Here is a 24,465-nt window from a genome sequence, read left to right as displayed (position 1 = left end):
AAAGCGTTCCATTTTTAAATTGTATTCCATTCCTCTCTCGATTGCTATCGATATAACATAAAGCATTATCGCACGGCTGCTTTGCATGTGTGTGACCGTTTGTATATTTATCGAAGCTCTAGCCACATCACTAATCGTTTTTAGTGTTCGTTTCAGTCGCCGACTAAAACTGGACGAACGTGTTGTGTAATTTTGCATAAAAGTTCTTAATTTTTTTCCAAACTAAATTTTATAATGGATAATTCTGTGAAAATTGATCCTGGTAATACAGCACCAATGCCTCAACGCCAACAAATACGTGGCAACAATCAGCAAAATAAGAATATGGGCGGCAAACAAAAGCAGCTTGATGACGGCGGCGGCCCCGCTGAAAAGAGACAACGCTTCGGTGGTGGCGGCGGCGGCGGTGGTCCCAACATTCAAAATCAAAATGGCGGGGGTGGCCAGAATCCAAATAAGAATTTTGGTGGCAACAAGGGTGGATTTGGTGGCGGCAATCGCAACCGCAACCGTGGCGGCAACAATCCAAATAGGTCCAATTTCCAAAATCAGAACAATCTAAACGTAAGTAATGAATAAACAACGAAAAATACATAATTGCAATTCAAGTAATTGACTGCTCAAAGCAATTTTCTAAAAAAAAACAAAATCATTTCATCTGACGGCTGAAGGTTCCCGTTTTCAACAAGCATTAATTAAATGCATTCTTAAAGTTTATTTGTGCGAAAATGTGAACGACTGTGTGTGTATTGCGGGGTGATGTCTTGTATGTATACATGCATACAAATTATGGATTGGATGTATGTGTTAAAAGTGTGTGTATGTGCTTGCTTCTCTTCTCGACTTCAAAAGATATTAAATAATTACAATGGTGGTCAAAGAGGGGCATAAAATGCTACTTTGACCCTTAAAAAATCAATAATTTTTAACGTGGCATAAAATATTGCTGAAATTAATACTTCTAACAAATACATACAATATTGTATGTGCAATGTGCATGTATACATAAGTGCATACTTGTTTCTTTTTTATGCAATAATTAAAATCTCTGCGGGGGCTCGCAAAATCTATTTAAATGACAAATGTTGGTGGCCGTTATATGAATATGCATACATAATTTTGTTTTCTGTTTTTTTCTTTATTATTTTTTTCCCACTTGCTGCAAAAAATTATTTTTTCGGCACAATTCACATTAAACGTATACAACACATACACATGCACACGAGAAGTGCAGTGCGTGCGTTCGTGAGTACAGTATAGTTGTCTCGCTTGCACCAATAACATTGAGCTAAAACAGCTTTTGTGTTGTATTTCACGCTACGCGATCTCACTGTTAGAGTTGCTTCAAGTGTATATGTGTATGAGAAAATTCGAAGAGCAAGAAAACCGGCTCCATGTTATGGTAGTTGGTTAGTCCACCATATGGGAGAATTTTGCTCTGTTGTGTTCTTGTGTTTCATGGGTTGGTTTAATCAAGGGGCGGGTGGGTGTTCTTTTGCCATATGTATGTGTATGTATTAATACGTACACAGAATGTCATTAACCTTCATTTTATTTTTGATTCTTACATTTGCTTTGTTTATGCGAATCGTTTGACGCAGTTTTGTGCTGCATATTTTCGAATTTATTTTGCTTGAACATCGATTGATCACCAAGTTCAATCGCATCTCTGATATGATGATAATAAAGTGTTATCTCTCGCTATATGCTATGTACAAATATCAGTTGCTGCAATTGCCATTTCTCGACATGCACCTCTGATGTTGATGTTTTATGGGGAACAAAGTTATCGATTATGCGATAATAATGCATTATATTAATCGGCATTTGCGCATTGTGGGTGTAGAGGTGATAAGCTTCGGGAGTTGGTGGGCTGATCGAAAAGTGATCAGATGAGAAATGTCTTCTCTTTTGTTTACTGTACTGTAGTTGTAGTGTAAATCAAATCACAATTTATTTCTTTCTTTATACCATATTCTTGAATATACCAATCTACATCCAAATATATATAATACACACCCACACACACTCACAGCAAAAGTCCAATGCAGAGGCACCCAAGCCGGACGGAGGAAACGTTAATGACAAATCTAATGAAGCTTCAAGCGGCGGCAACAATGCCAATCAATCCAATCCAAATGCAGCTGGCCAAGCTCAGGCTCAAGTTCAAAACCAGGGACAAGCTCATGCTCATGCCCAGGCTCAGCAACAGCAGCAGCAACAACAGCAGCACCAGCACCAGAATCAAGGGTTTAGGCCACGCGGTGGCAATGGAGGCGGTGGTCAGCATGGTGGAGGTGGTGGTGGTGGTGGTAACAATGGAGGAGGAGGCGGCGGTGGAGGAGGCGGACGCGATCGGAATCGCGGATCACGCGGTGGTCAGCATGGCGGCGGCGGCGGTGGAGGAGGCGGTGGCGGCGGAGGACAAAACTCTGGCGGCGGCGGTGGTGGAGGCGGTGGCGGCAACAATTCGCTGCGTGGCGATGATTTCTTTATTGCGCAACGTTTGCGCAGCATCAGTGGGCCAACCCATGAGTTGCCACCTATTGAGGTAGCCCAAGAAACGAAATTCTCTGGTCGCAATCGCCTGTATGTGGGCAATCTGACAAATGATATTACCGACGATGAGTTGCGTGAAATCTTTAAGCCGTACGGTGAAATTGGCGAGATATTCTCCAATTTGGAGAAGAACTTTACATTCCTCAAAGTCGATTATCATGTGAATGCCGAAAAGGCCAAGCGTGCCCTAGATGGTTCGTTGCGCAAGGGTCGCCAATTGCGCGTCCGATTCGCACCCAATGCAACCATATTGCGTGTCAGTAATTTGACACCATTTGTCTCCAACGAATTGCTTTATAAGGCATTCGAAGTGTTTGGACCCATTGAGCGGGCAAGCATTACGGTTGATGATCGTGGCAAGCATTTGGGCGAGGGAACGGTTGAGTTTGCCAAAAAATCATCGGCTAGCGCCTGTTTGCGTTTGTGCAATGAGAAATGCTTCTTTTTGACATCGTCGTTGCGTCCATGCCTCGTCGAACCGATGGATGTGAACGATGACAATGATGGATTGCCAGAGAAGGCGTTGAACAAGAAGGGTCCCGATTTCAATCAGGAGCGCAGCGTTGGTCCACGCTTCGCCGATATCAATTCGTTTGAGCATGAGTACGGCTCGCGATGGAAGCAATTGCATGATCTATACAAGAGCAAGCAAGATGCTCTCAAGCGTGAGCTCAAAATGGAAGAAGAGAAGCTAGAAGCTCAAATGGAGTACGCTCGCTATGAGCAAGAAACAGAGCTATTGCGTCAAGGTCAGTATAAAACCGTGGGTACTATATCGACTACCTACTATTTCCAAATCTGAAAACGAAAGCAAAAACCAAAAAAAAATTGAAACCATATTCTTATATTTTTGTAACTCTTCGGGTTTGTCCGAAGTTTTGATCTTTGTGTATCTCAATCCTCTAGTCTATTCCTCTCCTCAACCACAACCCTTGCCGTCTTTCAGTGGCTCTCTTTACATTGTAATCTCTCGCAGCGATAGTAAGCAAAACTGTCGATAACACCCAACAATTTTTTCATTCTAATTAAGCTTTTCTATGGAGAACACTCACGACAACACTATCATGTGGCGATTGCTATCGATACTTTTCGTGATGCTGCTCAATCACTGACTAATCGTCGTCTGTTTTGCACTCTCTTTGATTATTAATCTATATATTTATTTATAATCGTCCGTTGGCTAATACATTTCGTGTAGTGCTAATTGAAATTGTGTTATGTTGTAACCTCTCTCTCTAAAAAAAAAAAATCAAACAAATTCCTACCCTAGCATCTAAGTTCTACATGAATCTTGAGCTCATAATTATAACGAATACATATTGCGATTGGGTTGGGTATTACTTAAGAGTTGCACTCACCGCTGATGGTGTTATTATGATTATGTGGGGGTATATCTGATAGATATCTCATAACTTGCTTGATATATGACGACTGGTGATAGTCAAATATAATATTATTGTCAATATATGTTAGAAATTCTCATGAAGGCCATTAAATTTGGCATAACTTTACAATATTCTCGATAATCAGTGTCAGTTTTTATGTGCTGATGTTTAACACGAAATTTATGAAGGTCATAATACCGACCAAAAACTTTGTATATATGTTTTAAAGTGCAAGAAATCGATCGATTTCTTAGCAGTATCGAAAGGCTGTATCAGCCAAATTTAAGGACTTGGAATTTTTGTGGATTATTATAAAGATAATTTGTATATATGTATATGGGGAGATTTTAGACATGAACTATAATATTTTTGATGGGACACATCGATTGTAATCGATATATATAGGCATTAATATTTTGAACAACCCTTCATGATCGTAACAACATGTACTTTTGCTCTCTCTCTCTCTCTTTTTATGTATATTATGTACTCAATATATCATTCCGATGTGTTTTTTGGGAGGGGGAAGAGCTGTAAAGTTCCGATGGGGCGGCAACTTTTCTTTTGCTGCTTCCAAATTGAGATCGACAAAAAAAAATGCTTTTAGCATTTCGATTGAATTTACATTTCGCATGTCTAATAAACGTTTGTCATATTATAGAGTTAAGAAAACGCGAATCCGATAATGAGCGCAAGAAATTGGAATGGGAACTTCGCGAAAAGCAGGCGGAGGAGATGCGCAAACGCGAGGAGGAGACGATGCGTCGGCATCAGACCGAAATGCAGAGTCGCATGGTCCGTCAGGAGGAGGATATGCGCCGTCGCCAGCAGGAGAACACGTTGTTCATGCAGGCTCAGCAGTTGAACTCGCTGCTCGATCAACAGGAAGTCTTTGGCGGCGGTAATAATGGCGGTGGCGGCGGCGGTGGCAACGGAGGCGGCGGCAACTTTGACAACTTTGGCGGCAGTAACTCGCCATTCGAGGTTTTCCGAGGTAAGTGTGTGTGGGTTGTGCGCTGTGCTGCGTGCTGCGTGTGTCTATTACAAACCTGGTGCATCTGATTAACATGTTTCCTATGCATCATTACAGGAAATAATAATAACAACAACAACATGGGAGGCAACAATTCCGGTCCAGGTCCCAACAACCAGCAGCAGGTATGTAACACGCACTTCCAGGTTGCGCTTTTATTGGGTGGATCGATATCGATGTTCGGTATTCATTCACAGTCATTATCTCACATCATTCTGTTATGCATCTTTAGCCATTCTGCTAACGTTTTGTCTAGTCTAGAGGAGGGGAATAGAAATGGGGGGCCACTTTTCTGTTATCGGCTTTAAAAATGCAATTTTTATGCAAAAATTTCAAATTTAAAAATTCGTTTTTTCCCAAAAAGTTTTTTTTTTAAACGTTCGAGATTCACATACGATTTTCTATATATATTAGCTATATCATTAACTATCGTTAAAGATCTTTAGTTATAAACTTTGTAGTGATATTATTTTACCAATTGTGGAAATTGAGAATGGGAATGTCACCTTAATTGGAGACATCTTAGTTTGCCATTTTTCTTCATGACTTACCAGATTTGTTGTAGCTTTAAATTCTAGAATTGCCCATCGTAGTAACTGTGCAGTATTTTGGTATATTTAGCCACAAGCTAATGCGGTCTCACTGCAAGCAGAGGCTTAGCTTTAAACCTGAGCTTGCAAGAAGAAAGCTTGAGAATATTTGCATTGTGAGCTTTTTTTCGATTACAACGAATGGTCGTCGATTAAAATATCGTTTTATTTGAATGCAGTTAGATTGTGTGATATTTGCATGGTATAAAGGTAAAGAGAGAGAGAAGTGTTAAAAAGATTTATTCTCTGTTTTGGTGGCTTATGTGATCTGTGGATATTTCCCGATCTGCCTTAATGTTATATTTGCGCAACGAGTTTATTTTTAAATTTAAAATTTGCAATCACATTAATTAACCACAACAATTAGCAGCTCTCAGACTCGTGAGCAGAGCCTCTATAAATATATGTCTACCATGCATATATGGAGGAAATGTATAGTATATGCGTATGTTACACCAGTTGAGCTGTTCATCATTAACGGTGATTGCAATGCCTATGAGCGTGACTTGTGATTCTCTTTAATCTTGTGGGGGATCTTTGAAAGTTAACACAATTTATATAGAGAGTTCATCACTATGGGAAGTGGCAGATTGTTTTTTTTTTTTATTAATTATTATTATTATTTTTGGAAAGGGGCTCAAAACACAAATATGCCGCTATTAAATAGCGTTCCGCATGATATAATGATATGGTGCTTGGACATTTGGCATGTGAAATGATGTTATATGCTATGCCCTTCTATAATTTAAGGGGGAGTCTATTGAGTTTTGTGGGAGTAGAGAGGGAAGGAGTTGGGAATGGTTTAATTACACTTCAATCAAACTACAGTAAATTCACTCGAATATATATTTTCCTTGCTTGAATAGGATGGCTTCGCATCTTTTGAATTTGGGGTTAACAATATGAACCAAGGCGGCAATCAACGTGGAAATAACGGCGGCAATAATGTTCCATGGGGACGACGTCGTTTTTAGACATGCTCCCGATATCAATCAAATGGACCACACATAAACCCAAAAAAAAAAAACAAGAACAATTACAAAATTAAAAAAAAAAAAACCAACATCTTCTTGCATACATAAATCCGATATTTAGATATATATGCATGTACTAATAATAAATCAGTCTTTATATACAAATATATGTATATCGATTATCATATATATGTATGTGTGACGTCGCAAATCGAACAGTTTGCTATCGATTTTGCATTTGTTTTACAAAACTTAATCCAAATTGTTTGCTATCGAATGTAAATGGAGATACACATATTATTATCATTAAGTAATTACATTAACATTAATTATACTTAACTTAAACTATTTGCTACACCCAAAACAACTACCATACAAAAACTTCTAATATATACATCTAGACATATATACAGGGATGCCACAGAAATCGCTCAACAATTTCAACGGTGCCACAGAAACCCGATTTTTAAGGTTTTTAGTAAATTTTACCAACCTTTTCGAACTTGCCTGTCCATATATTTTTTTTTTATCATAATCATCAATCAAGTTCAGCTTAGAAATTGTGGCATCACTGACCTTGACTTTGAAAATGTCAAACGAGGTGGCAACGCCAGCGGAATAAAAGCTGATTGATAGCGAAATCATTCCGCTGAAAATTTGCCGAAGCGATTTCTGTAGCACCCCTGATATTTAAATATATATATTAATATATAATAGCACTATATGTATATACATATATATGCATTACATATATATAAATATAGGTATTATTTGATACAATTATTTCTGCAAATATTATGTCATCGTGAAGTGTCATCTAAATAAAGAAAACTTGGATTTTGAAGAATTGAAAAACTATACTATATAATTATGTATGCTCCAACCTGACTTGGAAAACTCTCTTGACCTACTTTTTTTTAATATTGTTAATTTGAAAATTTTTTTCTTAAATATTGCAATTTTATTTTATTTTTTTTTAATTCTCTTGAATTTTGTATTGAAATATAATCTGATATATGTATAGACATTGAATATATTCGTTAACTTTTCGTATTGTTGCTACAATCTCTACTACTATATGGTGAGTATAATGCACTGGGATTATTTTTGTCTATGGATTTGGGATCAATTGGGGGATATTTAACAAAATGTTGGGAAATATTTTGGCAATTTTTGAATTACTTGTGATATGGACATAAAAGATCTATAGAACATGTGTAATAGTTCTTGTCCAGCTCTGTTAAACAATATTTTATATGAATTTTTAAAAAATAATATATGTAGAAATTGTAATTACATTATGAACGGCGGAGTTTCGTTGAACTTAATATTATAAGTATGTCAAATTGTGATTGGATGTGGGAATGAAGAAGGAATGCTTTGATGATATATGGAATGTATTTGATTTGGAATGGAATTAACTGCTGGGGAACTTAAAGAAATTTGCGAAACTGATTTGGGAAGCTTAAAATCGTATGCATCAAGACGATGACGATAATGATTTTTGTTTTTTTTGTGATAGCAATTAAGTGCTATGTATATGTGGAACTCCATTATAATTAGCAAAAGGTATGTACGGTTATGGATCATGCCACAAAACTGACACTTGACACAATGCCAAGTCAATTAAATGTAATTGGATCTGACTAATGTTTATGTCTGCCATACAAATGCACTTGCAGATAGTAAGGGCACTGAACTGTCTATAAACATACATATTGAATATATGAGTAATCTGCAATTCTAAGATTTACTGTGTTTATACAAATTGCGATTTTTGTTTCCAAGGGTTCTGCTGTTTGCAAGAGTATCAAATATTCGGCCCGATCGAATTTATTTCTTATCTTTGATTTTCGTTTGGATCGTAAAGAAAATCAACTCTATATTTTCGTTATGTTTCATTCACATTTAAATCAACCTAACTAATTCACAGCTCTCGAATTTCTCCCGATTCTTAATCGACTTTCGGCGACAATTTGTCGATGCAAATGTAATGCAATATGAATATCGATGGCGATGGGTCTCCATACGTTATGACGTCTATTTTTGGATAACTTCCATTTGTGTGTGACGACTCAAATCGATTGCGAACCCAAATCACGTACTTTGTGAATACTTGAATTCGTTTCTATTTGTAAATTACGCAACATTTTGTTTATATTAATATTGTAACAAAAGGTAACTTGATTGGTGGAATGCTCTTAAGATTTTGTTACCTGCTTTTTTTTTGCCACCCTGCACAATTTCCCCTTGTACTATTGGGATTATAAGGGGAACAAATCGAATGGTGACTTTCTATTTCTCGAAATCATATTTGCTGTAATATGTGTATGTTTTTTGTTGTTGTTGTATTATTACTATTGACAATCTGTGTATTTCGGAACTGTTTGAACAATTGTGGACTCGAACGGATTGCAAATGAAATGAAATAATGGCCAGAGCGATATGTGTATGATCAACAATGATAATTATAATGCAACATCACATGGTTAATGATCCATTTCTTCCCCAATAATTGCACAGAAATCACACTGTGCCGAGGAAGTTTCAAATCATCTATTTAATTATATTTAAATATTGTTTACGTACACATATATTTACTATTATATATGGATGTATGTGTGTGTGTGTAATAAACCTAATTGAATGATTTTTATTATCCATTGCTTGGGGGAATTACCCATCTGAAAAAATAATAAATAAGGGGATCGCAGAAATCGAATGCGCTTTTTTTTGTGGGTAATTAATAAATTCATGGAAGGCTTTAATGGAAATTTTCTATTGAAATTCTTATTTTAAATTTCATTCTTTTGTTTTAACAAAATTCCCAGAATTTCCCCGTCAAATTTATTGCTAAGAATTGAATATTGTTAATTTAATTGAATTTAAATGGGAATTATGTATAACATGTTCTAAGATTAAACTCGAAATTTGCGGAAGTGAAATTTCTTTTATTTTGAAAGTAATCTCTTTTTGATGAATACATTCCCAAAAAAAAATTCCCCAGGTGTCGCTCAAGCACAGTTGTTTTTATTGCACTGGTTCTAGTTCCAGTTCCAACGATTGCCAACTTTTATTGAAGTTTTACCGGTTCTGACCAATCGACAAAAAAAATCCGTTATTTATTGCTGCGACAAGTTACTTAATTCTAATGCGAGCTGTTTAATTTGCTTTTGCGCTAATGAGGAACAAGTAATTAAAATATTTTATTATGCTTACAGGGATCTACACCACTGCAAGGATGCTCGAGATGTTCACGATGTTGCTGTTGTTGTTGTTTGACAGCAACAAATCCTATGAATTATTATTGTGACGTCACTTTTATGGTGCATTCAAAAAACTCGCCACTAGGTGGCGACAATAAAATGAAAAGACTGTTTTGTATGGCAATTGAAAACATCCCGAGTTTTTATTTGATTTAGCATGGGAAGTCGAATGTTGCTGTTGCGGTTGTTGTTGTTGCTGTTGCTGTTGCTGTGCAGCGCAGAGGCATAAAATAACTCAGGCGAAGACGACGGAAGCGGATTGGATGAAACTGGCACACAAACCCCATAAACAAAAAAATACAAAAAAAATATATATATCGTTCGTTCGTACTCCTAATGCTGCCACACCGGCATCGCAAAAGGAAACTGAAACTGAAATTGAACGCGCGGCGTCGCCGCAAATTGTGACGCAATTCAATCACGCTGAACTGCTGCTATGTATGTATGTATGTATGTATATGCACTGCTCACACACACGCACACATACGCTTATTTGGCGATTGCGATTGTCTGTGGTGTGATAGTGTTGTTTAAACCGCACTGCCCGCTTTAATTACTTGCTGGCTGCGCTCTTTCGATAGTTTGTTGCCATCGTGTTCGATGCTCTGCTTACAGCGGCAGAGAGAGTGCAAAGAGAGCGCGTTAGTAAATTAAGTTATCTCAGCGTAGCAAGAGCTGTTGATTTGCGAGCGTGCGCATTTTGGCCGTGACTGATATTAACGGTAGCAGGTAACAAATTTAAATAACAAATTAAGTGAAGCTGGCTTACATTCGTACGTTTGTATAGGAGGTGTATATATTACATAAATAAATTTGCAATATACACAAAACGAGCGTTAGCGTGTGTTTTTTTGTGTGTGCGTGTAAGTTGTTGTTATCAGCAGCACCCGCTTTGGGTCAAACACGAACTCTCGCGCATAACATTCGATAACAATCGTATGTCGAACAGCTGTTTGTTCACAGGATGTGCCGTTCCAATTGGCGACTGCAGCTGCTTGCTGTGTTTGGCGCAAGGATTCTGCGAAAGCCCCTGTGTCACCCTGTGTGTGGGTGCGCACCACCACCAATAAATTAAAAATACTGCTTACATCTGTCTCTGTGTTTGAGTAGACGCTGTGTGTGAATTAGCTGCAAATTCACGACTTAACCACCAATAATTAAATAATGCAAGTGTAAGTGCCTAATAATTTGTACTATCAACAATTTAAACATGTATGTATATGTGTATGTGCATTTGGCAAATAAAAAATACGTTTGCTAACGCAAATCTTGTTTGTCCAATTAAAAAAAACCTTGCGCCGTGGACAGCAGCGGACGCTACATCTCTTCTTTGAATGTCAGCTCTGAGAGCGCACCTACACATGCTCACATGTCTGCACATACACGTAAACATCTTGGCTTGCTTACGTATGTGTGCGTAAAGCTGGCTTTAAGTTGCATACGAAACATGTCTTAAATGTGTGCATACATACGTATCAACATACAGGTGTGCGTGTGTGTGTATTGGGAAAATGTATGTGTACATACGTAATACTAATTAGTTTTGGTTTTTGTTACAGCATGGTTGCGTGTTATGTTTTGCATTTCATTTTTGTTATTTTCGTTGTTTTGAAAGCTCAAAAGCTGTGCTTTCATGTGTATTGATGCACGCACATACATACATACATAGGCAGGCACAGACAACGTCGTTCACACGTACTACACCCATACAATGATAAAGACAACGACACCGACGGCGACATCCACGACGACTACTACAACTACATCAAATCACTAGCTCAAAATCCAGTGAGTAAGAAGAGACTGTCAGTGTTTCGTTTGTCTGTATGTATGGGTGTGTGCATGTACTGAATGTACGCTACGTACATACGTACGTACGTTTGTCAGTTTGTATGTACGTATGTATTAACTTCAAAATAAAGTTCAGTTTAAGCTGGAGCGCAGTCGAGGTTGCGTCGTTTGTTCGTTCGGTCGGTCCGCTCCGTTCCGTTCCGTTCGGTTAGTTCCTCATGGTAAGCACGTTCTCCTTCAGTGGTGTTGATAAACTACTTTTCGTTCACAAAAGTAACAAAAAAAAAAAAATACAAAAAAAGTAACAGCTTAAAAAAAGTGACTGCAACATAACTACACATAATAATTACGTACTTATGTGCATATGTATGTGCAAATAACTAGTGTACATTTTTCATCAGTGGTATGTACGATGTACATGCATTATTGCATTTTTGTATGTAGCAAAATGCAATGCCAACTACTTTTTATTTACAAGCATACATACATAACTATGCTCACCCACACACAAGCAAACCAAAGACAATTACTGCTATTTTGTTGTTTATGTGTATGCTTAGTGCGAAATTTGTTATTTATTTATTTTTTTGAGATTTTTTTTTTGTTGTACCGTATTTCTGAGAAAAGCAACAATACAAATTTGCATACATATAGAAAGAGACTTAGTGATTAAGTGCTGGGCATAAATGAACGTGTGTGAATTTATAATAAAAGAAAACAAATACGTTTGTCTCACTGTATGTGCGTGCCTGTGTGTGTGATCTATTAACACATACACACACACACACGAAAGCTGTCTCTATACAGACGCACACACACATAAATACCTATGTATTTATGAGTGTTACTCTTGTTGCGGTTGCGGCTGCTGATGTTGGAGGAGTAAGATGTGATAGAGCGGAGTGGGAGGGGGGACGACGATTGTGGCGTCTGCTGATTGTTGTATAAACGAATGGCACAGTGAAATAGAAACCGGAATCATCGGTAACAGTATCGGTATCGATATCAATATGTGTAATATTGTTTATACGCACAATTTAAAGCATGCACGCAAAAGTACTTGTTTCACACGCACACAAGTGCACTTGCATGCGATTTATATGTATAGTATGTGAATGTGTGTTACTTCGTGTTTGTCGTAAACACTTTGCCAAAGACGTGCTTGCTGGTGTGTGTGTGTGTGCAAGTGTTTGCGACAAAGCAACAAACAATAAATTATCAATAATATGAAAAAAAGAGAGTAATTTTATACAAATTAATAGTATGTAAATGAAGCACGTACACAGACGCCTGGACGTGCACAATCATGCACACACGACGCTTTATACCTGTTTCTATATGTACTGAGGATATGCACACATACACACACATGTACACTAAGAGACTTGCATACTTGTACAAAAACATTTTGAGCTCAACTCTTTTTGCTTTCCATGTGTGTGTGCGTGTTGCTGCTCCAGGCACTTCACACAAACACACACACACAGAGACCAACTGTGATCATCATTTGCAGTAAATGGGGCTTTTATTTTTTTGTATAATATGAATAAACAATTAAACAAAGTGGTAGTGCAAATTAATAAACATTTATCAGTTGGGAAGCACCTTGCGACAAGTGCACTTCAATTGTTATGTAAATATTGCAGTCCGAAGAACAGTTAGCAAGGAACTGCAAACAACAACAACAAAAAAATACTGAAAAAGTAAAATTATCATAGCGTGAAAAGTTGAGCGCCAAGTGAAAGAGTTGCTCTGACTTGTGTGAGTCATATGCATATTTCCGGAAAAAAATTAAACTTGCCAATTTATGCACGTAAAAAAATAAATTACAAAATAAAGTTTGTAAACTATTTCCATATTCTACAGATAAACCAAATCTATAAAGATACATGAAATCAGGAGGATATAAAACAGAAAAACAGAAAAACAAAACAAACACTCAATAAATATACTCAAAGCAGAAACTGGGAAGCAAACATACAACAACAACAACAACAAAATAGATTAGGAATAGAAACAGATCTAGAGAGTGTTAAATATGCTTGATAAAAGCATTGATAGAACCGAGAAGCAAACCGTCGAATTACCATTTTTTGTGGAACGAACGTGTACTGATTGCGATACCAACGAGAAGAGCGTTAACCTGCGACCACGAGCAAAAGCAACAACAAAAACAACAACAACATTAGCACCTACATCATTATCATCAACAGCATTACCATCAGTAACAAGATCATCATTTAGAGGAGGAGGTGGAAATGCATTGAAAAGAAGAAAATGCCATCCAAATGCGCAACAACAAAAACAACAACAACAACAACAACTGAAACTCAATAGAAATATCTATTTATGCAAATGTAATCGAATGGCACAGAGCTGTATATATTTTGTATTAGTTTTAGCAATCTTAAGTGTAAGATATACTTGTGCTGCTTCTCATCCACAACAACAACAGCAACAACTACGCGAAAGAGAACAACAACAACAACATTTACAACATAATAATCAAACTGAATATGGAGCCGGCGATAATTACTCAATATATCACGATAGAAATGCAACCATAAAATACCCAGATCCAATATTGATCATCGCTGAGACTGAATCTGAATCTGAGGCTAGTAATACTCACAACAACACCAACAATATTAATGCCAGTGTGAAGAAGCAAAAGAACAAGAAGAACAGCAACATCGTCGAGAAGAAGAACAAGAACTATAAGAAGAAGCAACTGCAAGAAGAGACTGAGGAAGAGCGACATCATCTGCTCAGCGATTCATTGGACACATTTGGCGCTTATCGCATACCCGACGAGGCCATCTACACAAATGAGTTCGCTGTCCATATACCAGCTGGCAGATCCATTGCCGATACCATAGCCGAGAAGTACGGTTTCACCAATCGCGGACAGGTCTGTATGCATTTTAATCCACTTTATCTGATTTTTTGATTTAAAGTATAAAATTGATTGACTGATATGCAGCTGTGAACTTTGAAATAGCAGTCTTCACGACATACGCTTTTAAAATTTAAATATTCTAATATAAACGCAACTTTGAGTCAAAATTTAGTTATGTCAGCTTATTGTATGTATTTTCAAATAATCCAAAAAAATTTGTATTATTACTAGCTCAATAATACAGCAAAAGAAATAGAATGGCTTAGGATTTACATTGAAATAGCAGTGTTAAAAGTTAAACTAATTTAATAACGTATTAAATGATAAATTTACTAGCATTGGCTACTTTAGCTTTTGGCTGGGAATAGAATTCTTAATATAATATTTAATGTTTATTTACATATACACAATATAGTTTACGAAATTTCATAATCTTTAGTTTTTAGATTTTGAGGATTCTCACCTTAAGTACTTTGAACTAAACTTAATGTAAAAGTCTTTGTTTTGAAGATTATGTCCGTCTGTTAACTGCTTCTTAGAAACTTTAAAAGTTAAAGTTAATTTGCTGGCAATATGCCACTTGAATAGGACATCTTTAAAGTCGATTTCCTATAGCTAATTACTGCTAAACGAAACCATCTAGGAAAATCATTTTTGTTTTCTTACATAGTCTATTTAAATGAAGTAAATTATCGAAAATTATAATATTATTCAAAAGTTGAATGTATAAAAAAAACATTGTTAAACAATAAGTAGCCAATTGTGGAGTCTTCATTCTTAAATATTACTTAAGTCTGGAATTCAAGACTTTCTATCATATAGTACAATATTTGTGTCATCACTAAGTTCCTACTTTATGACAATAACCCAAAAAAAAAACACGTAGTAAGTTTGGAATTAAAGTAGATCTAATTCGTGTTAAGCATATGTAATACTTTCTTTCATAGACAATATTTGTGTATTCACAATAATTTTCGTATTTTATGACGATAAACAAAAAACACGTAGTAAATTAGGAATTAAAGCAGATCTAATTCGTGTTAAATATGTTTGATAAACACCTGATAAAACAAAAAAAAAAAAAAAAAAAAAAAAAAAGAAAAGTAAAGTGTGGAGCGCTTTATCTCACGAATCGATCGCACTCGACTTGTTTTGTGCATTTAATACTCGCTCTCAACTGAACTCTCTTAACTCGAAACAAATCACAAACAATCTTTTTGTTTTGGTATCCACAGATCGGCGCCCTTGACGACTATTATCTGTTTCAGCATCATCGCGTGTCCAAGCGTTCGCTTCGCTCGAGTCGCAAGCATCACAGTGCCTTAAAATCGGAGTTCGAGGTGAGTTTCATTTCGGTTACGGCACCCTTCAACTTGTTGACCTTTTGCTAAAAAAAAAATAACGATTATTATATTATTAATTTGTTGGTTATTTTTTTCCCCCTCTTTGTTTTTTTTTTTTTTCGTTTTTTTGCGTGTTTTCTTCCGTTTTACTTTGGATTAGGTGAAGTGGCTTCAGCAGCAGCATGAGAAGATCAGGCAGAAGCGAGATGGCCCCTATTCAGATATACCCACCTACAGTCCGTACAATATTTTACGCCAGCCTAATAATGACTACGCACTCGATCCCATTACGAATCCATATTCGCTTTTTTCATATTCCCCAGACCCATCCCTAACATCATCGACCACATCGTCCCATTCGCCGCGTCTCAAGTACCGCGATGTCTCGCCTCTGCTTATCTTCTCCGATCCGTTGTTTAAGGAACAGTGGTATTTGGTGAGTAAAGTATGTAATCATGCCGTCTTTCATCTTATTTTCCCCTTCATTAATAGACATATTCATATCGTAAAGTGCGTTGTCTACGATTTTGTAGCAATCGATAAGCTATCGATTTTTCCAATTTCCAATTGCCGTTAAATACTGTTGGCGCTCTCTTAAAGCCTTATCAATAAAGTGCATCATCAATTAACGTTATTATAATCTATTTTACTTGTAATCGACATCTTTCAAATAGGTCAACAAAAGCTTGTAAACAAATAAGAGCTCAAAGCTCATCAGGTTATCGATTTGCAAAGGGTGCAAGCTAACGGTTTTAATGGCTTATTAATTAAAATAATAATGCAATATTTCTGAGAATGTATAACTGTAACGTAAATAGAAATATATTGAAGTGCGCAATCATATTATATGCATCGAGAGATGTGCAACGCGCTGTGATCGATAAGTTATCGATATGAATGTCTTTATTACAAACACACACACTCAGACCTATGCATATCGGTGCTCGAAAATGGTATTCGAAAGATATGCTTAAATCCCGTGTTCACGCTTTGATATCATATTTGCCAAAAGCGAATAAAACTGATCGACTATTTTCTTTCGAAGAATGGAGGAGCGAAGGATGGTCTCGACATGAACATCGTGCCTGCCTGGCAGAAGGGATACACTGGCAAAGGTGTCGTTGTCTCCATACTGGACGACGGCATTCAAACCAATCATCCGGATCTCGCTCAGAATTATGTGAGTAGCGAATCGAATCAAATCGAGATCGAGATCGATATACAACACATATATCTATAATTGTGATAGGATCCCGATGCTTCGTTCGATATCAACGGCAATGATTCGGATCCAACGCCACAGGATAATGGCGACAATAAACATGGAACACGTTGCGCTGGCGAAGTTGCTGCGGTTGCCTTCAACAACTATTGCGGCGTGGGCGTGGCATATAATGCCAGCATTGGCGGTAAGCGATCTGATAGCATTAATAATTTAAAGAAAGTGAAAGAACCAAAGTTTATGTAAATCGCAGACAGAATTTTAATAGACTTAAAAAGAAGTGTGAAAGTGAAAGATTCAATTTAATAGACTTAACAAAATGTGTGACTATGAAAAAGTCAATTTAATAGCATTAAAAAAGTGTGACCATGAATAGTTAAATTTAATAGAATTAAAAAAAAAGTGCGACCCTGAAAACTTGAGTTTAATAGAATTAAAAAAAGTGTGACCACGAAAGATTCAAATTAATTCGAGGTAGAGGATGATATTGTTATATTCAAATAATTCTGACCATGGAGGATACTTTAACCGAGTATGACGGACATTTGGTTTAGCTACATTTGTTGTGCACTTAAACAACAAATGGTTAATTAATGTAAACATGGAGGACGCGGTAAACAATAAGCAAGCGAAATTAAAATGAGCTAATGAACAAACTCGTAATGCGCGCACAAGTAATCAACAAACAATTAGACCCGAAATTCAGTTAGTTTTTTACTAGACCATGTACTTTTTTTTAATGAAACCATAAAATGTGATCGTTGAGGAAGCAAGTTTATTATTTCAAGTTGAGAGCTAATGAATGAAAGCGCTATAAAGATACCTAGGAAATAATATGGCTTCAAGTGTTGAGTAACCAAACAGCATGGAGGACGCTGACAAACTCGTGATTTAAACTAAATTGTGTGAGCAAACAAGGGAAGCACTAAAATTCAGACACTAAACATTTTCAAGAGAACATTTTCATAAGAAAATCTGTCGAACTTAACCTTACATTTTGTCAGAATATGAATTGTAAATAAATATATATGTATTTTGTAAACAATGCAAAACAATAAAATTCTCTCATTTCATGGAAAAACTGTAAACATGAATGAAAAGCACAATTTAATCGTTTTACGGTCGAACAAAATCTCACTATTTCCTAGTTTTAAAATTTAAATGCATTTTTTTTATTTGCAAATAAAGAAAGCAACGAAATTCAAGTAATAAAAAGTTGGAAATGCATAAATAAAAAACAAAAAGATAAACTTGAATTATTTGTCGGTCGAACTTAACCTCACTATTTGTTGAATTCTAAATACTAATGATAAATAGCTCTGATAGTGTATGGCTATGATAAATAAAGACAGCAATGATTACATTTCATGTGACAAATACAATAAAATCTAATTTATTAGCTTATCGGTCCAACTTAACCTCACTGCTTGCAAACTTTCCTTTCAGGCGTGCGCATGCTGGATGGCAAAGTGAACGACGTGGTCGAAGCGCAGGCGCTAAGCTTGAATCCCGCTCACATTGACATCTACAGCGCCTCGTGGGGACCCGAGGATGATGGCTCCACGGTCGATGGTCCCGGACCCTTGGCTCGTCGTGCCTTCATCTACGGCGTGACCAGCGGACGTCAGGGCAAGGGTTCGATCTTTGTGTGGGCATCGGGCAACGGTGGACGCTACACGGACTCGTGCAACTGCGATGGCTACACCAACTCCATCTTTACGCTGTCCATCTCGAGTGCCACGCAAGCAGGGTGAGTTTTCTCCACAAACGCCCGAGCTCTAAGCATGTGCTTAACAATTGAATTCTGTTCGACAGCTACAAGCCTTGGTATCTGGAGGAGTGCTCATCGACGCTGGCCACCACCTACAGCTCGGGTACGCCGGGTCACGACAAGAGCGTCGCCACCGTCGACATGGACGGACGCCTGCGTCCCGATCACATTTGCACTGTGGAGCACACGGGCACCTCGGCTTCGGCACCGCTGGCGGCTGGCATTTGTGCGTTGGCGCTGGAAGCGAATCCCGATTTGACGTGGCGTGATATGCAGTACTTGGTGGTGTACACCTCGAGGCCGGGACCGCTGGAGAAGGAGAGCGGCTGGACATTGAATGGCGTGAAGCGTAAATACAGTCACAAGTTTGGCTACGGTCTGATGGATGCCGGCGCCATGGTCACTTTGGCCGAGCAATGGAATTCAGTGCCGCCGCAGCACATTTGCAAGTCGCGCGAGAACAACGAGGATCGCAATATTGCCGGCGAATATGGCTACACGCTGGCCACCCACATGGATGTGAACGGTTGCGCCGGCACAATCAATGAGGTGCGCTATCTGGAGCACGTTCAGTGTCGCATCACGTTGCGCTTCTTCCCGCGCGGCAATTTGCGCATCTTACTCACCTCGCCGATGGGCACAACGAGCACGCTGCTGTTTGAGCGACCGCGCGACATTGTCAAGTCGAATTTTGACGATTGGCCATTCCTGAGCGTGCACTTTTGGGGCGAAAAGGCCGAGGGTCGCTGGACGTTGCAGGTGATCAACAGTGGACGTCGACGGGTCAATCAACCGGGCATTCTATCCAAGTGGCAGCTCATCTTCTATGGCACATCGTCGCAACCGATGCGCCTCAAATCGGAGCTGCTAAACACTCAATTGCGCAACAGTCCCGTTGCCAGCAATCCGTTCATCTTCTCGTCGGCCTCGAACATTGGTCAGCCCGCTAACGAGGGCGGCAACTTTAACACGGATAACTTTGCCGGGTATTTGAACTATCAGAACATCTTTAGCAGCGCCGGCTCCAGTCCAGAGGTGGCCACCGCCACTTTGGATGGCCACAGCGTCAACACTTCGGCAATTGTCCTCCAACAACAGCAGCAACTAGCCAATGTCAATGGCAGTGGCGATAACAAGCTCATCATGTATTCCTGCGATGCTGAATGCGGTACACTCGGCTGCTATGGACGTGGGCCGACGCAGTGCGTCGCCTGTAGTCACTATCGACTGGACAAGTAAGTACACATCACCCTATGTCTATCTGTTGTCTATCTACCTATTCATGTTTCATTTGCTGTGATAAAATATCTGTAATTAGCGTACTTGCTATTTGCTATTCTTAAACGTTTTACTGGCTGCACATCTACCAACTACTTAACATCGTGTTTAAGTCATGTTCGTAATCGTTTGATTTGTTCGATTTATTTGATATATATAAACGTTTAACTGGCTGCTATTACTTAAACTCAACTCGCAACTCAACTATATGTGAGCCATATTTGTAAACGTTTTAATTTAGAAAACATTTTCTGACTTCCATAGATACCGATAAATTCGTCGATATTTGTAAACGTTTTACTGGCTGCTATGTATTGAACATATCCATCAACTATTCAATATCATATTTGAACCATACTCGTAAACGTTTCAATTGAGTTCACATCACTTTAATTTTGAAAACATTTGCTAACTTGCAGAGAAATCGATAAATTCTCTGATATTCATAAATGCTTTACTAGCACACCTATCAACAATATCCATATCTTGAGCCATGTTCGCAAACGTGTTTGTTACTTATTCATCGCTTTGTTAAGCTAACTTGAATGAATTCTATTCTATCATACTTTATTGTTTTGTCGTAAACGTTTCCCTGGCTGCTTTTGCTCATTGCTCTCTCTCTCTCTCTCTCTTTTTCTCATTTGCAGCACTTGCGTAAGTCGTTGTCCACCTCGCTCGTTCCCCAATCAAGTGGGCATCTGCTGGCCATGCCACGATTCCTGCGAGACCTGCGCTGGCGCTGGACCCGACAGCTGTCTCACCTGTGCACCCGCCCACCTGCATGTCACTGATCTCGCCGTCTGTGTGCAAAACTGTCCCGATGGTTACTTTGAGGGTGAGTTGCATACCAAACAATTCTTTACTCATAACACCGGCCAGAGATACTTTAATGAATTCCATTTCGCAGATATGAAGAATCGAACTTGTGTGCCTTGCGAGCCGAACTGTGCCTCCTGTCAGGATCGTCCCGAGTTTTGCACCAGCTGCGATCATCATCTGGTCATGCACGAGAACAAATGCTATTCGGCTTGCCCGCTCGACTCTTACGAAACGGAAGAAAACAAGTGAGTGGATCGATTTTAGCAGTTGTCTGTCTAATCAACTTTATCGCTTCATATTTTGAGTGTGGAAGGGTAGAAATAAGCATTCATCTGTATGTTCGTTTGAACTGCTTTATCTCAGTGATGATGCGAGTGTAGAGTGTTCAAATTTGCCGATAATTCTCTATGAAAACGTTTGCTTTAAATGAGGCAACAAGTTGTATTCAAGTTCTGAAAGTTTCTTAAACTAATTCATTCCATTCTTATTATTCCTAGATTATTACACTATTCCTTTTATACAACTAATTCTTTCCGTTCTTATTATTCCTGGATTCTTCAACTATTCCTATTATACAACTAATTCTTTCCGTTCTTATTATTCCTAGATAATTCAATTCCTAATATATAACTAATTCTCCCCTTTCTTATTCTCAGATGCGCCTACTGTCACTCCTCGTGCGCCACGTGCAATGGCGCCACAGAGAACGATTGCATCACGTGCCGTCCCAGTCGCTATGCGTGGCAAAACAAATGCCTTAACAACTGCCCCGAGGGACACTATGCGGACAAGAAGCGGTTGGAGTGTTTGCCCTGTCACGAGGGCTGCAAGAGCTGCAGCAGCAATGGCATCTGCAGCGAGTGTCTGCCCAACTGGACGCTCAACAAGAAGGACAAATGCAGCGTCGCCGGCAGCGAAGCTTGCACCGATTGTGCGTAATGACCAACGAGGTGATAAAACGATGATATTAAATTTAACCGGGATTTTTTTCCTTATTGCAGCGGAGTTTTACAGTCAGTCGGAGAGCGGCTGCAAGGCATGCCACAGCTCGTGTGAGACGTGCAACGGTCCGTTGGCCACCAACTGTTTATCTTGCGAGTCGAATCGTTTGCTGGAGCAGAGCAGCTGTGTCAGCGGCTGTCAGGATGGCTACTTCATGGAGACGGGCGTGTGCACGCCTTGCTTGCACACTTGCACCCAATGCAAGTCGCGCACCAACTGCAGCAACTGCTCCAAGGGATTGGAGCTGCAGAATGGCGAGTGTCGCACCACTTGCGCTGATGGGTAAGTCGAATCAATCATAAAACTAAGTCCATTATCTAGCTCACAGTTTTTCTTTCAACAGCTATTACAGCGATCGCGGCATTTGCGCCAAGTGCTATCTGAGTTGTCACACGTGCAGCGGACCGCGTCGCAATCAGTGTGTTCAGTGTCCCGATGGCTGGCAGCTGGCCGCCGGCGAATGCTATCCCAAGTGCCCCGAGGGCTTCTACAAGTCGGAGTTTGGCTGCCAGAAATGCCATCATTACTGCAAGACCTGTAATGGTGAGTCTTATGCTTCGTTTGCTACTTAAAAGTTTTTTTATGACCGTTACCCATAGACTTTGTAACTTTGAAGAGAAGGTGAAGGAGGCATCTCCGACCCCATAAACTAAATATATTCTATATATAGCCATGTCCGTCTGTCCGTCTGTATGAACACCTAGATCTACAAGAGATAGAACATTTAGGAAATACTTCTGTATGGGCAAAAACTCCTACTTATTACTTAATTGCTTTGGCTGACAACCGGTATATTATGTGCTCTATGGTATATTTTGAAAGTAGGTCTATATCAATATACTAAATATAACCTTTGGTACCTGGTATATTTTTCACTCTATAGTAGTACTATATCAATATACCAAATGTAGCATTCAGTATATTTTTATTATATTAATTAGGCATATTTTAAGAATAATACCACAGTTCTGCTTTAATTAAAAATAGGTAGCGGGTATCTCATAGTCGAGCACACTTGACTTTTTTACTTTTTATTAAATACAACTTCAATTATTGTAGGCGCTGGTCCGTTGGCCTGTTCGTCGTGCCCGCCCAACTTTATGCTCGATGGCGGACTGTGCATGGAATGCCTGAGCACCCAGTACTATGATGCAACCACACAGACGTGCAAAGCGTGCCACGAATCGTGTCATTCGTGCCTGGGACCCGGACAATACTCGTGCAAAGCGTGCGTGGCACCTTTGCATCTGGATCGCGTGAATGGCCAATGTGTGCCCTGCTGTCGGGCCAGCAAGAAGACAACCACCGAAGCTGGCGAGCAACAGGACAACGACAACGAAGACGACGAGCACTGCTGTCAATGCGATGCGGATACAGGTGAGTGAGAATACGAAAGCAAAGAGTACCAAGTAACTGAGAACTTTCAATCTACATCAATGCAGGTGAATGCCGAAGCACTTCAACGGCAGGCAAACGTCGCACTGTCGTTGGCATCGACAGCATTTTCAGGAGCGCAGTCAGAGATCGACAGCAACAGTTGCCGGGTGAGCTGAATGGCGGTGGCGGTGGTGGCGTATTTGTTTTTCGACTCGATTCCCCGTTGACAGCAATCACCGCAATTGCCGTAGCGATTTGTCTGCTCATCATCACCATCTTCTCAATTATCTTTGCCGTGCTGCAGGTAAGCGAGAGTCAACTTTCCAAGCCGCCTTTGTTGAAACTAAAACAAATTTTCCTTGTACACAGCGCAATAGCAATCACACATCGAGAAATTCGGTGCGTTATCGCAAGATCAATGGGCGGAAGTGTGAGGCGAGCAATGAGGCCAGATTTATATTCAATGTGGGCGAGAATGGCGATGATACAGACAGCGATGATGATAATGATATGATGGATAATAGCATGGATACAACGCGGAGGCGGATGAATAACCAACGCATTGTCTACGAGCAGCAACATCACAATCGTTGCGGCGACGTCCCCCCAAATGGAAACGAATTTTATGTGAAGAGTACAAATGATATTGATGCGATCGAGTTTCATGGCAACAGCAGCAGTAGTAAACATGTAAATAATCCCGATTGCAGCAGCAACAGCAACAGTCCCACAACAATGAATCCGCCAATAATAGCAGCGACAGCAACAGCAACAACAACAACGAGTAGTAGTAGCAGCAACAATAGAAGAATCGTTAGCCGAAATAATTATATTGAAAGCTGATTCTTTAATAATTCCAATGTGAATAAACCAACACCAACACCAACTACAAAAACTACAACTATAGCAACTCCAACACCAAGAACAACAACTTTGATCCTGAATTTCTTGCTCTGGACTAGTAAATTTTAACCTTACTTGAGGATATATATAGCGAATCGAAATATTTAACATCCGAAATGATAAAAATTTATATGTGATTGTGAATTGTTTTTATATATATATATATTTGTAAATTTAATGTTTGTATTAAATTTTTATGAAAAATGTTATGTCAAGTTGAATAAGTTGAGTGTGTTTTCATTTCTTTTTGTAC

The 24,465-nt window shown here is 38.9% G+C and overlaps 2 protein-coding genes across 6 annotated transcripts; both read left to right on the top strand.

Moving 5' to 3' along the window:
• The first annotated feature begins 144 nt into the window (after nucleotides 1-144).
• LOC133848867 (protein no-on-transient A) lies at nucleotides 145-13,534 on the top strand. Of its 2 annotated transcripts, XR_009895308.1 has the most exons (6): nucleotides 145-564; nucleotides 2,036-3,308; nucleotides 4,606-4,938; nucleotides 5,035-5,102; nucleotides 9,763-10,536; nucleotides 13,465-13,534. XR_009895308.1 is itself a non-coding variant. In XM_062284584.1 (5 exons), exons 1-5 carry the CDS (start codon nucleotides 235-237, stop codon nucleotides 6,539-6,541), a joined length of 2,112 nt encoding a protein of 703 aa, XP_062140568.1. In that variant the 5' UTR covers nucleotides 146-234; the 3' UTR covers nucleotides 6,542-9,166. The 2 variants fall into 2 exon arrangements, 1 of the variants encoding a protein (XP_062140568.1); XM_062284584.1 differs by lacking the exons at nucleotides 9,763-10,536; nucleotides 13,465-13,534 and adding an exon at nucleotides 6,434-9,166 and having other exon boundaries at nucleotides 146-564.
• Nucleotides 13,535-13,624: 90 nt separating this feature from the next.
• Nucleotides 13,625-24,241, top strand: LOC133848862 (furin-like protease 2). 4 transcript variants are annotated; one of them, XM_062284577.1, is made up of 16 exons: nucleotides 13,625-14,509; nucleotides 15,733-15,837; nucleotides 16,001-16,076; nucleotides 16,164-16,276; nucleotides 16,886-17,020; nucleotides 17,090-17,249; nucleotides 18,509-18,812; nucleotides 18,878-20,068; nucleotides 20,759-20,946; nucleotides 21,019-21,175; nucleotides 21,587-21,861; nucleotides 21,932-22,214; nucleotides 22,276-22,475; nucleotides 22,992-23,309; nucleotides 23,375-23,613; nucleotides 23,679-24,241. In XM_062284577.1, the coding sequence occupies exons 1-16, from the start codon at nucleotides 13,637-13,639 to the stop codon at nucleotides 24,150-24,152; spliced, it is 5,091 nt and encodes a 1,696-aa protein (XP_062140561.1). In that variant the 5' UTR covers nucleotides 13,625-13,636; the 3' UTR covers nucleotides 24,153-24,241. The 4 variants fall into 4 exon arrangements, with proteins under 4 accessions (XP_062140561.1, XP_062140560.1, XP_062140559.1 ...); XM_062284576.1 differs by having other exon boundaries at nucleotides 16,164-16,285; XM_062284575.1 differs by having other exon boundaries at nucleotides 16,001-16,276.
• Nucleotides 24,242-24,465: the final 224 nt, after the last annotated feature.

The sequence above is a fragment of the Drosophila sulfurigaster genome, chromosome X (assembly GCF_023558435.1).
Source record: "Drosophila sulfurigaster albostrigata strain 15112-1811.04 chromosome X, ASM2355843v2, whole genome shotgun sequence".
Classification (NCBI taxonomy): domain Eukaryota; kingdom Metazoa; phylum Arthropoda; class Insecta; order Diptera; family Drosophilidae; genus Drosophila; species Drosophila sulfurigaster.
The sequence above is the reverse complement of the archived record's forward strand: the minus strand, read 5'-3'. Positions and strand labels throughout refer to the sequence as shown.

Coding starts and splice junctions, on each gene's coding strand:
- LOC133848867 (XM_062284584.1), top strand. CDS start 235: ATGGATAATTCTGTGAAAATTGATCCTGGTAATACAGCACCAATGCCT. Junction 565..2,035: donor AAAATCAGAACAATCTAAAC/GTAAGTAATGAA, acceptor ACACACTCACAG/CAAAAGTCCAATGCAGAGGC. Junction 3,309..4,605: donor AACAGAGCTATTGCGTCAAG/GTCAGTATAAAA, acceptor GTCATATTATAG/AGTTAAGAAAACGCGAATCC.
- LOC133848862 (XM_062284574.1), top strand. CDS start 13,637: ATGCTTGATAAAAGCATTGATAGAACCGAGAAGCAAACCGTCGAATTA. Junction 16,286..16,885: donor AGTGGTATTTGGTGAGTAAA/GTATGTAATCAT, acceptor TTTCTTTCGAAG/AATGGAGGAGCGAAGGATGG. Junction 17,021..17,089: donor CGGATCTCGCTCAGAATTAT/GTGAGTAGCGAA, acceptor TAATTGTGATAG/GATCCCGATGCTTCGTTCGA.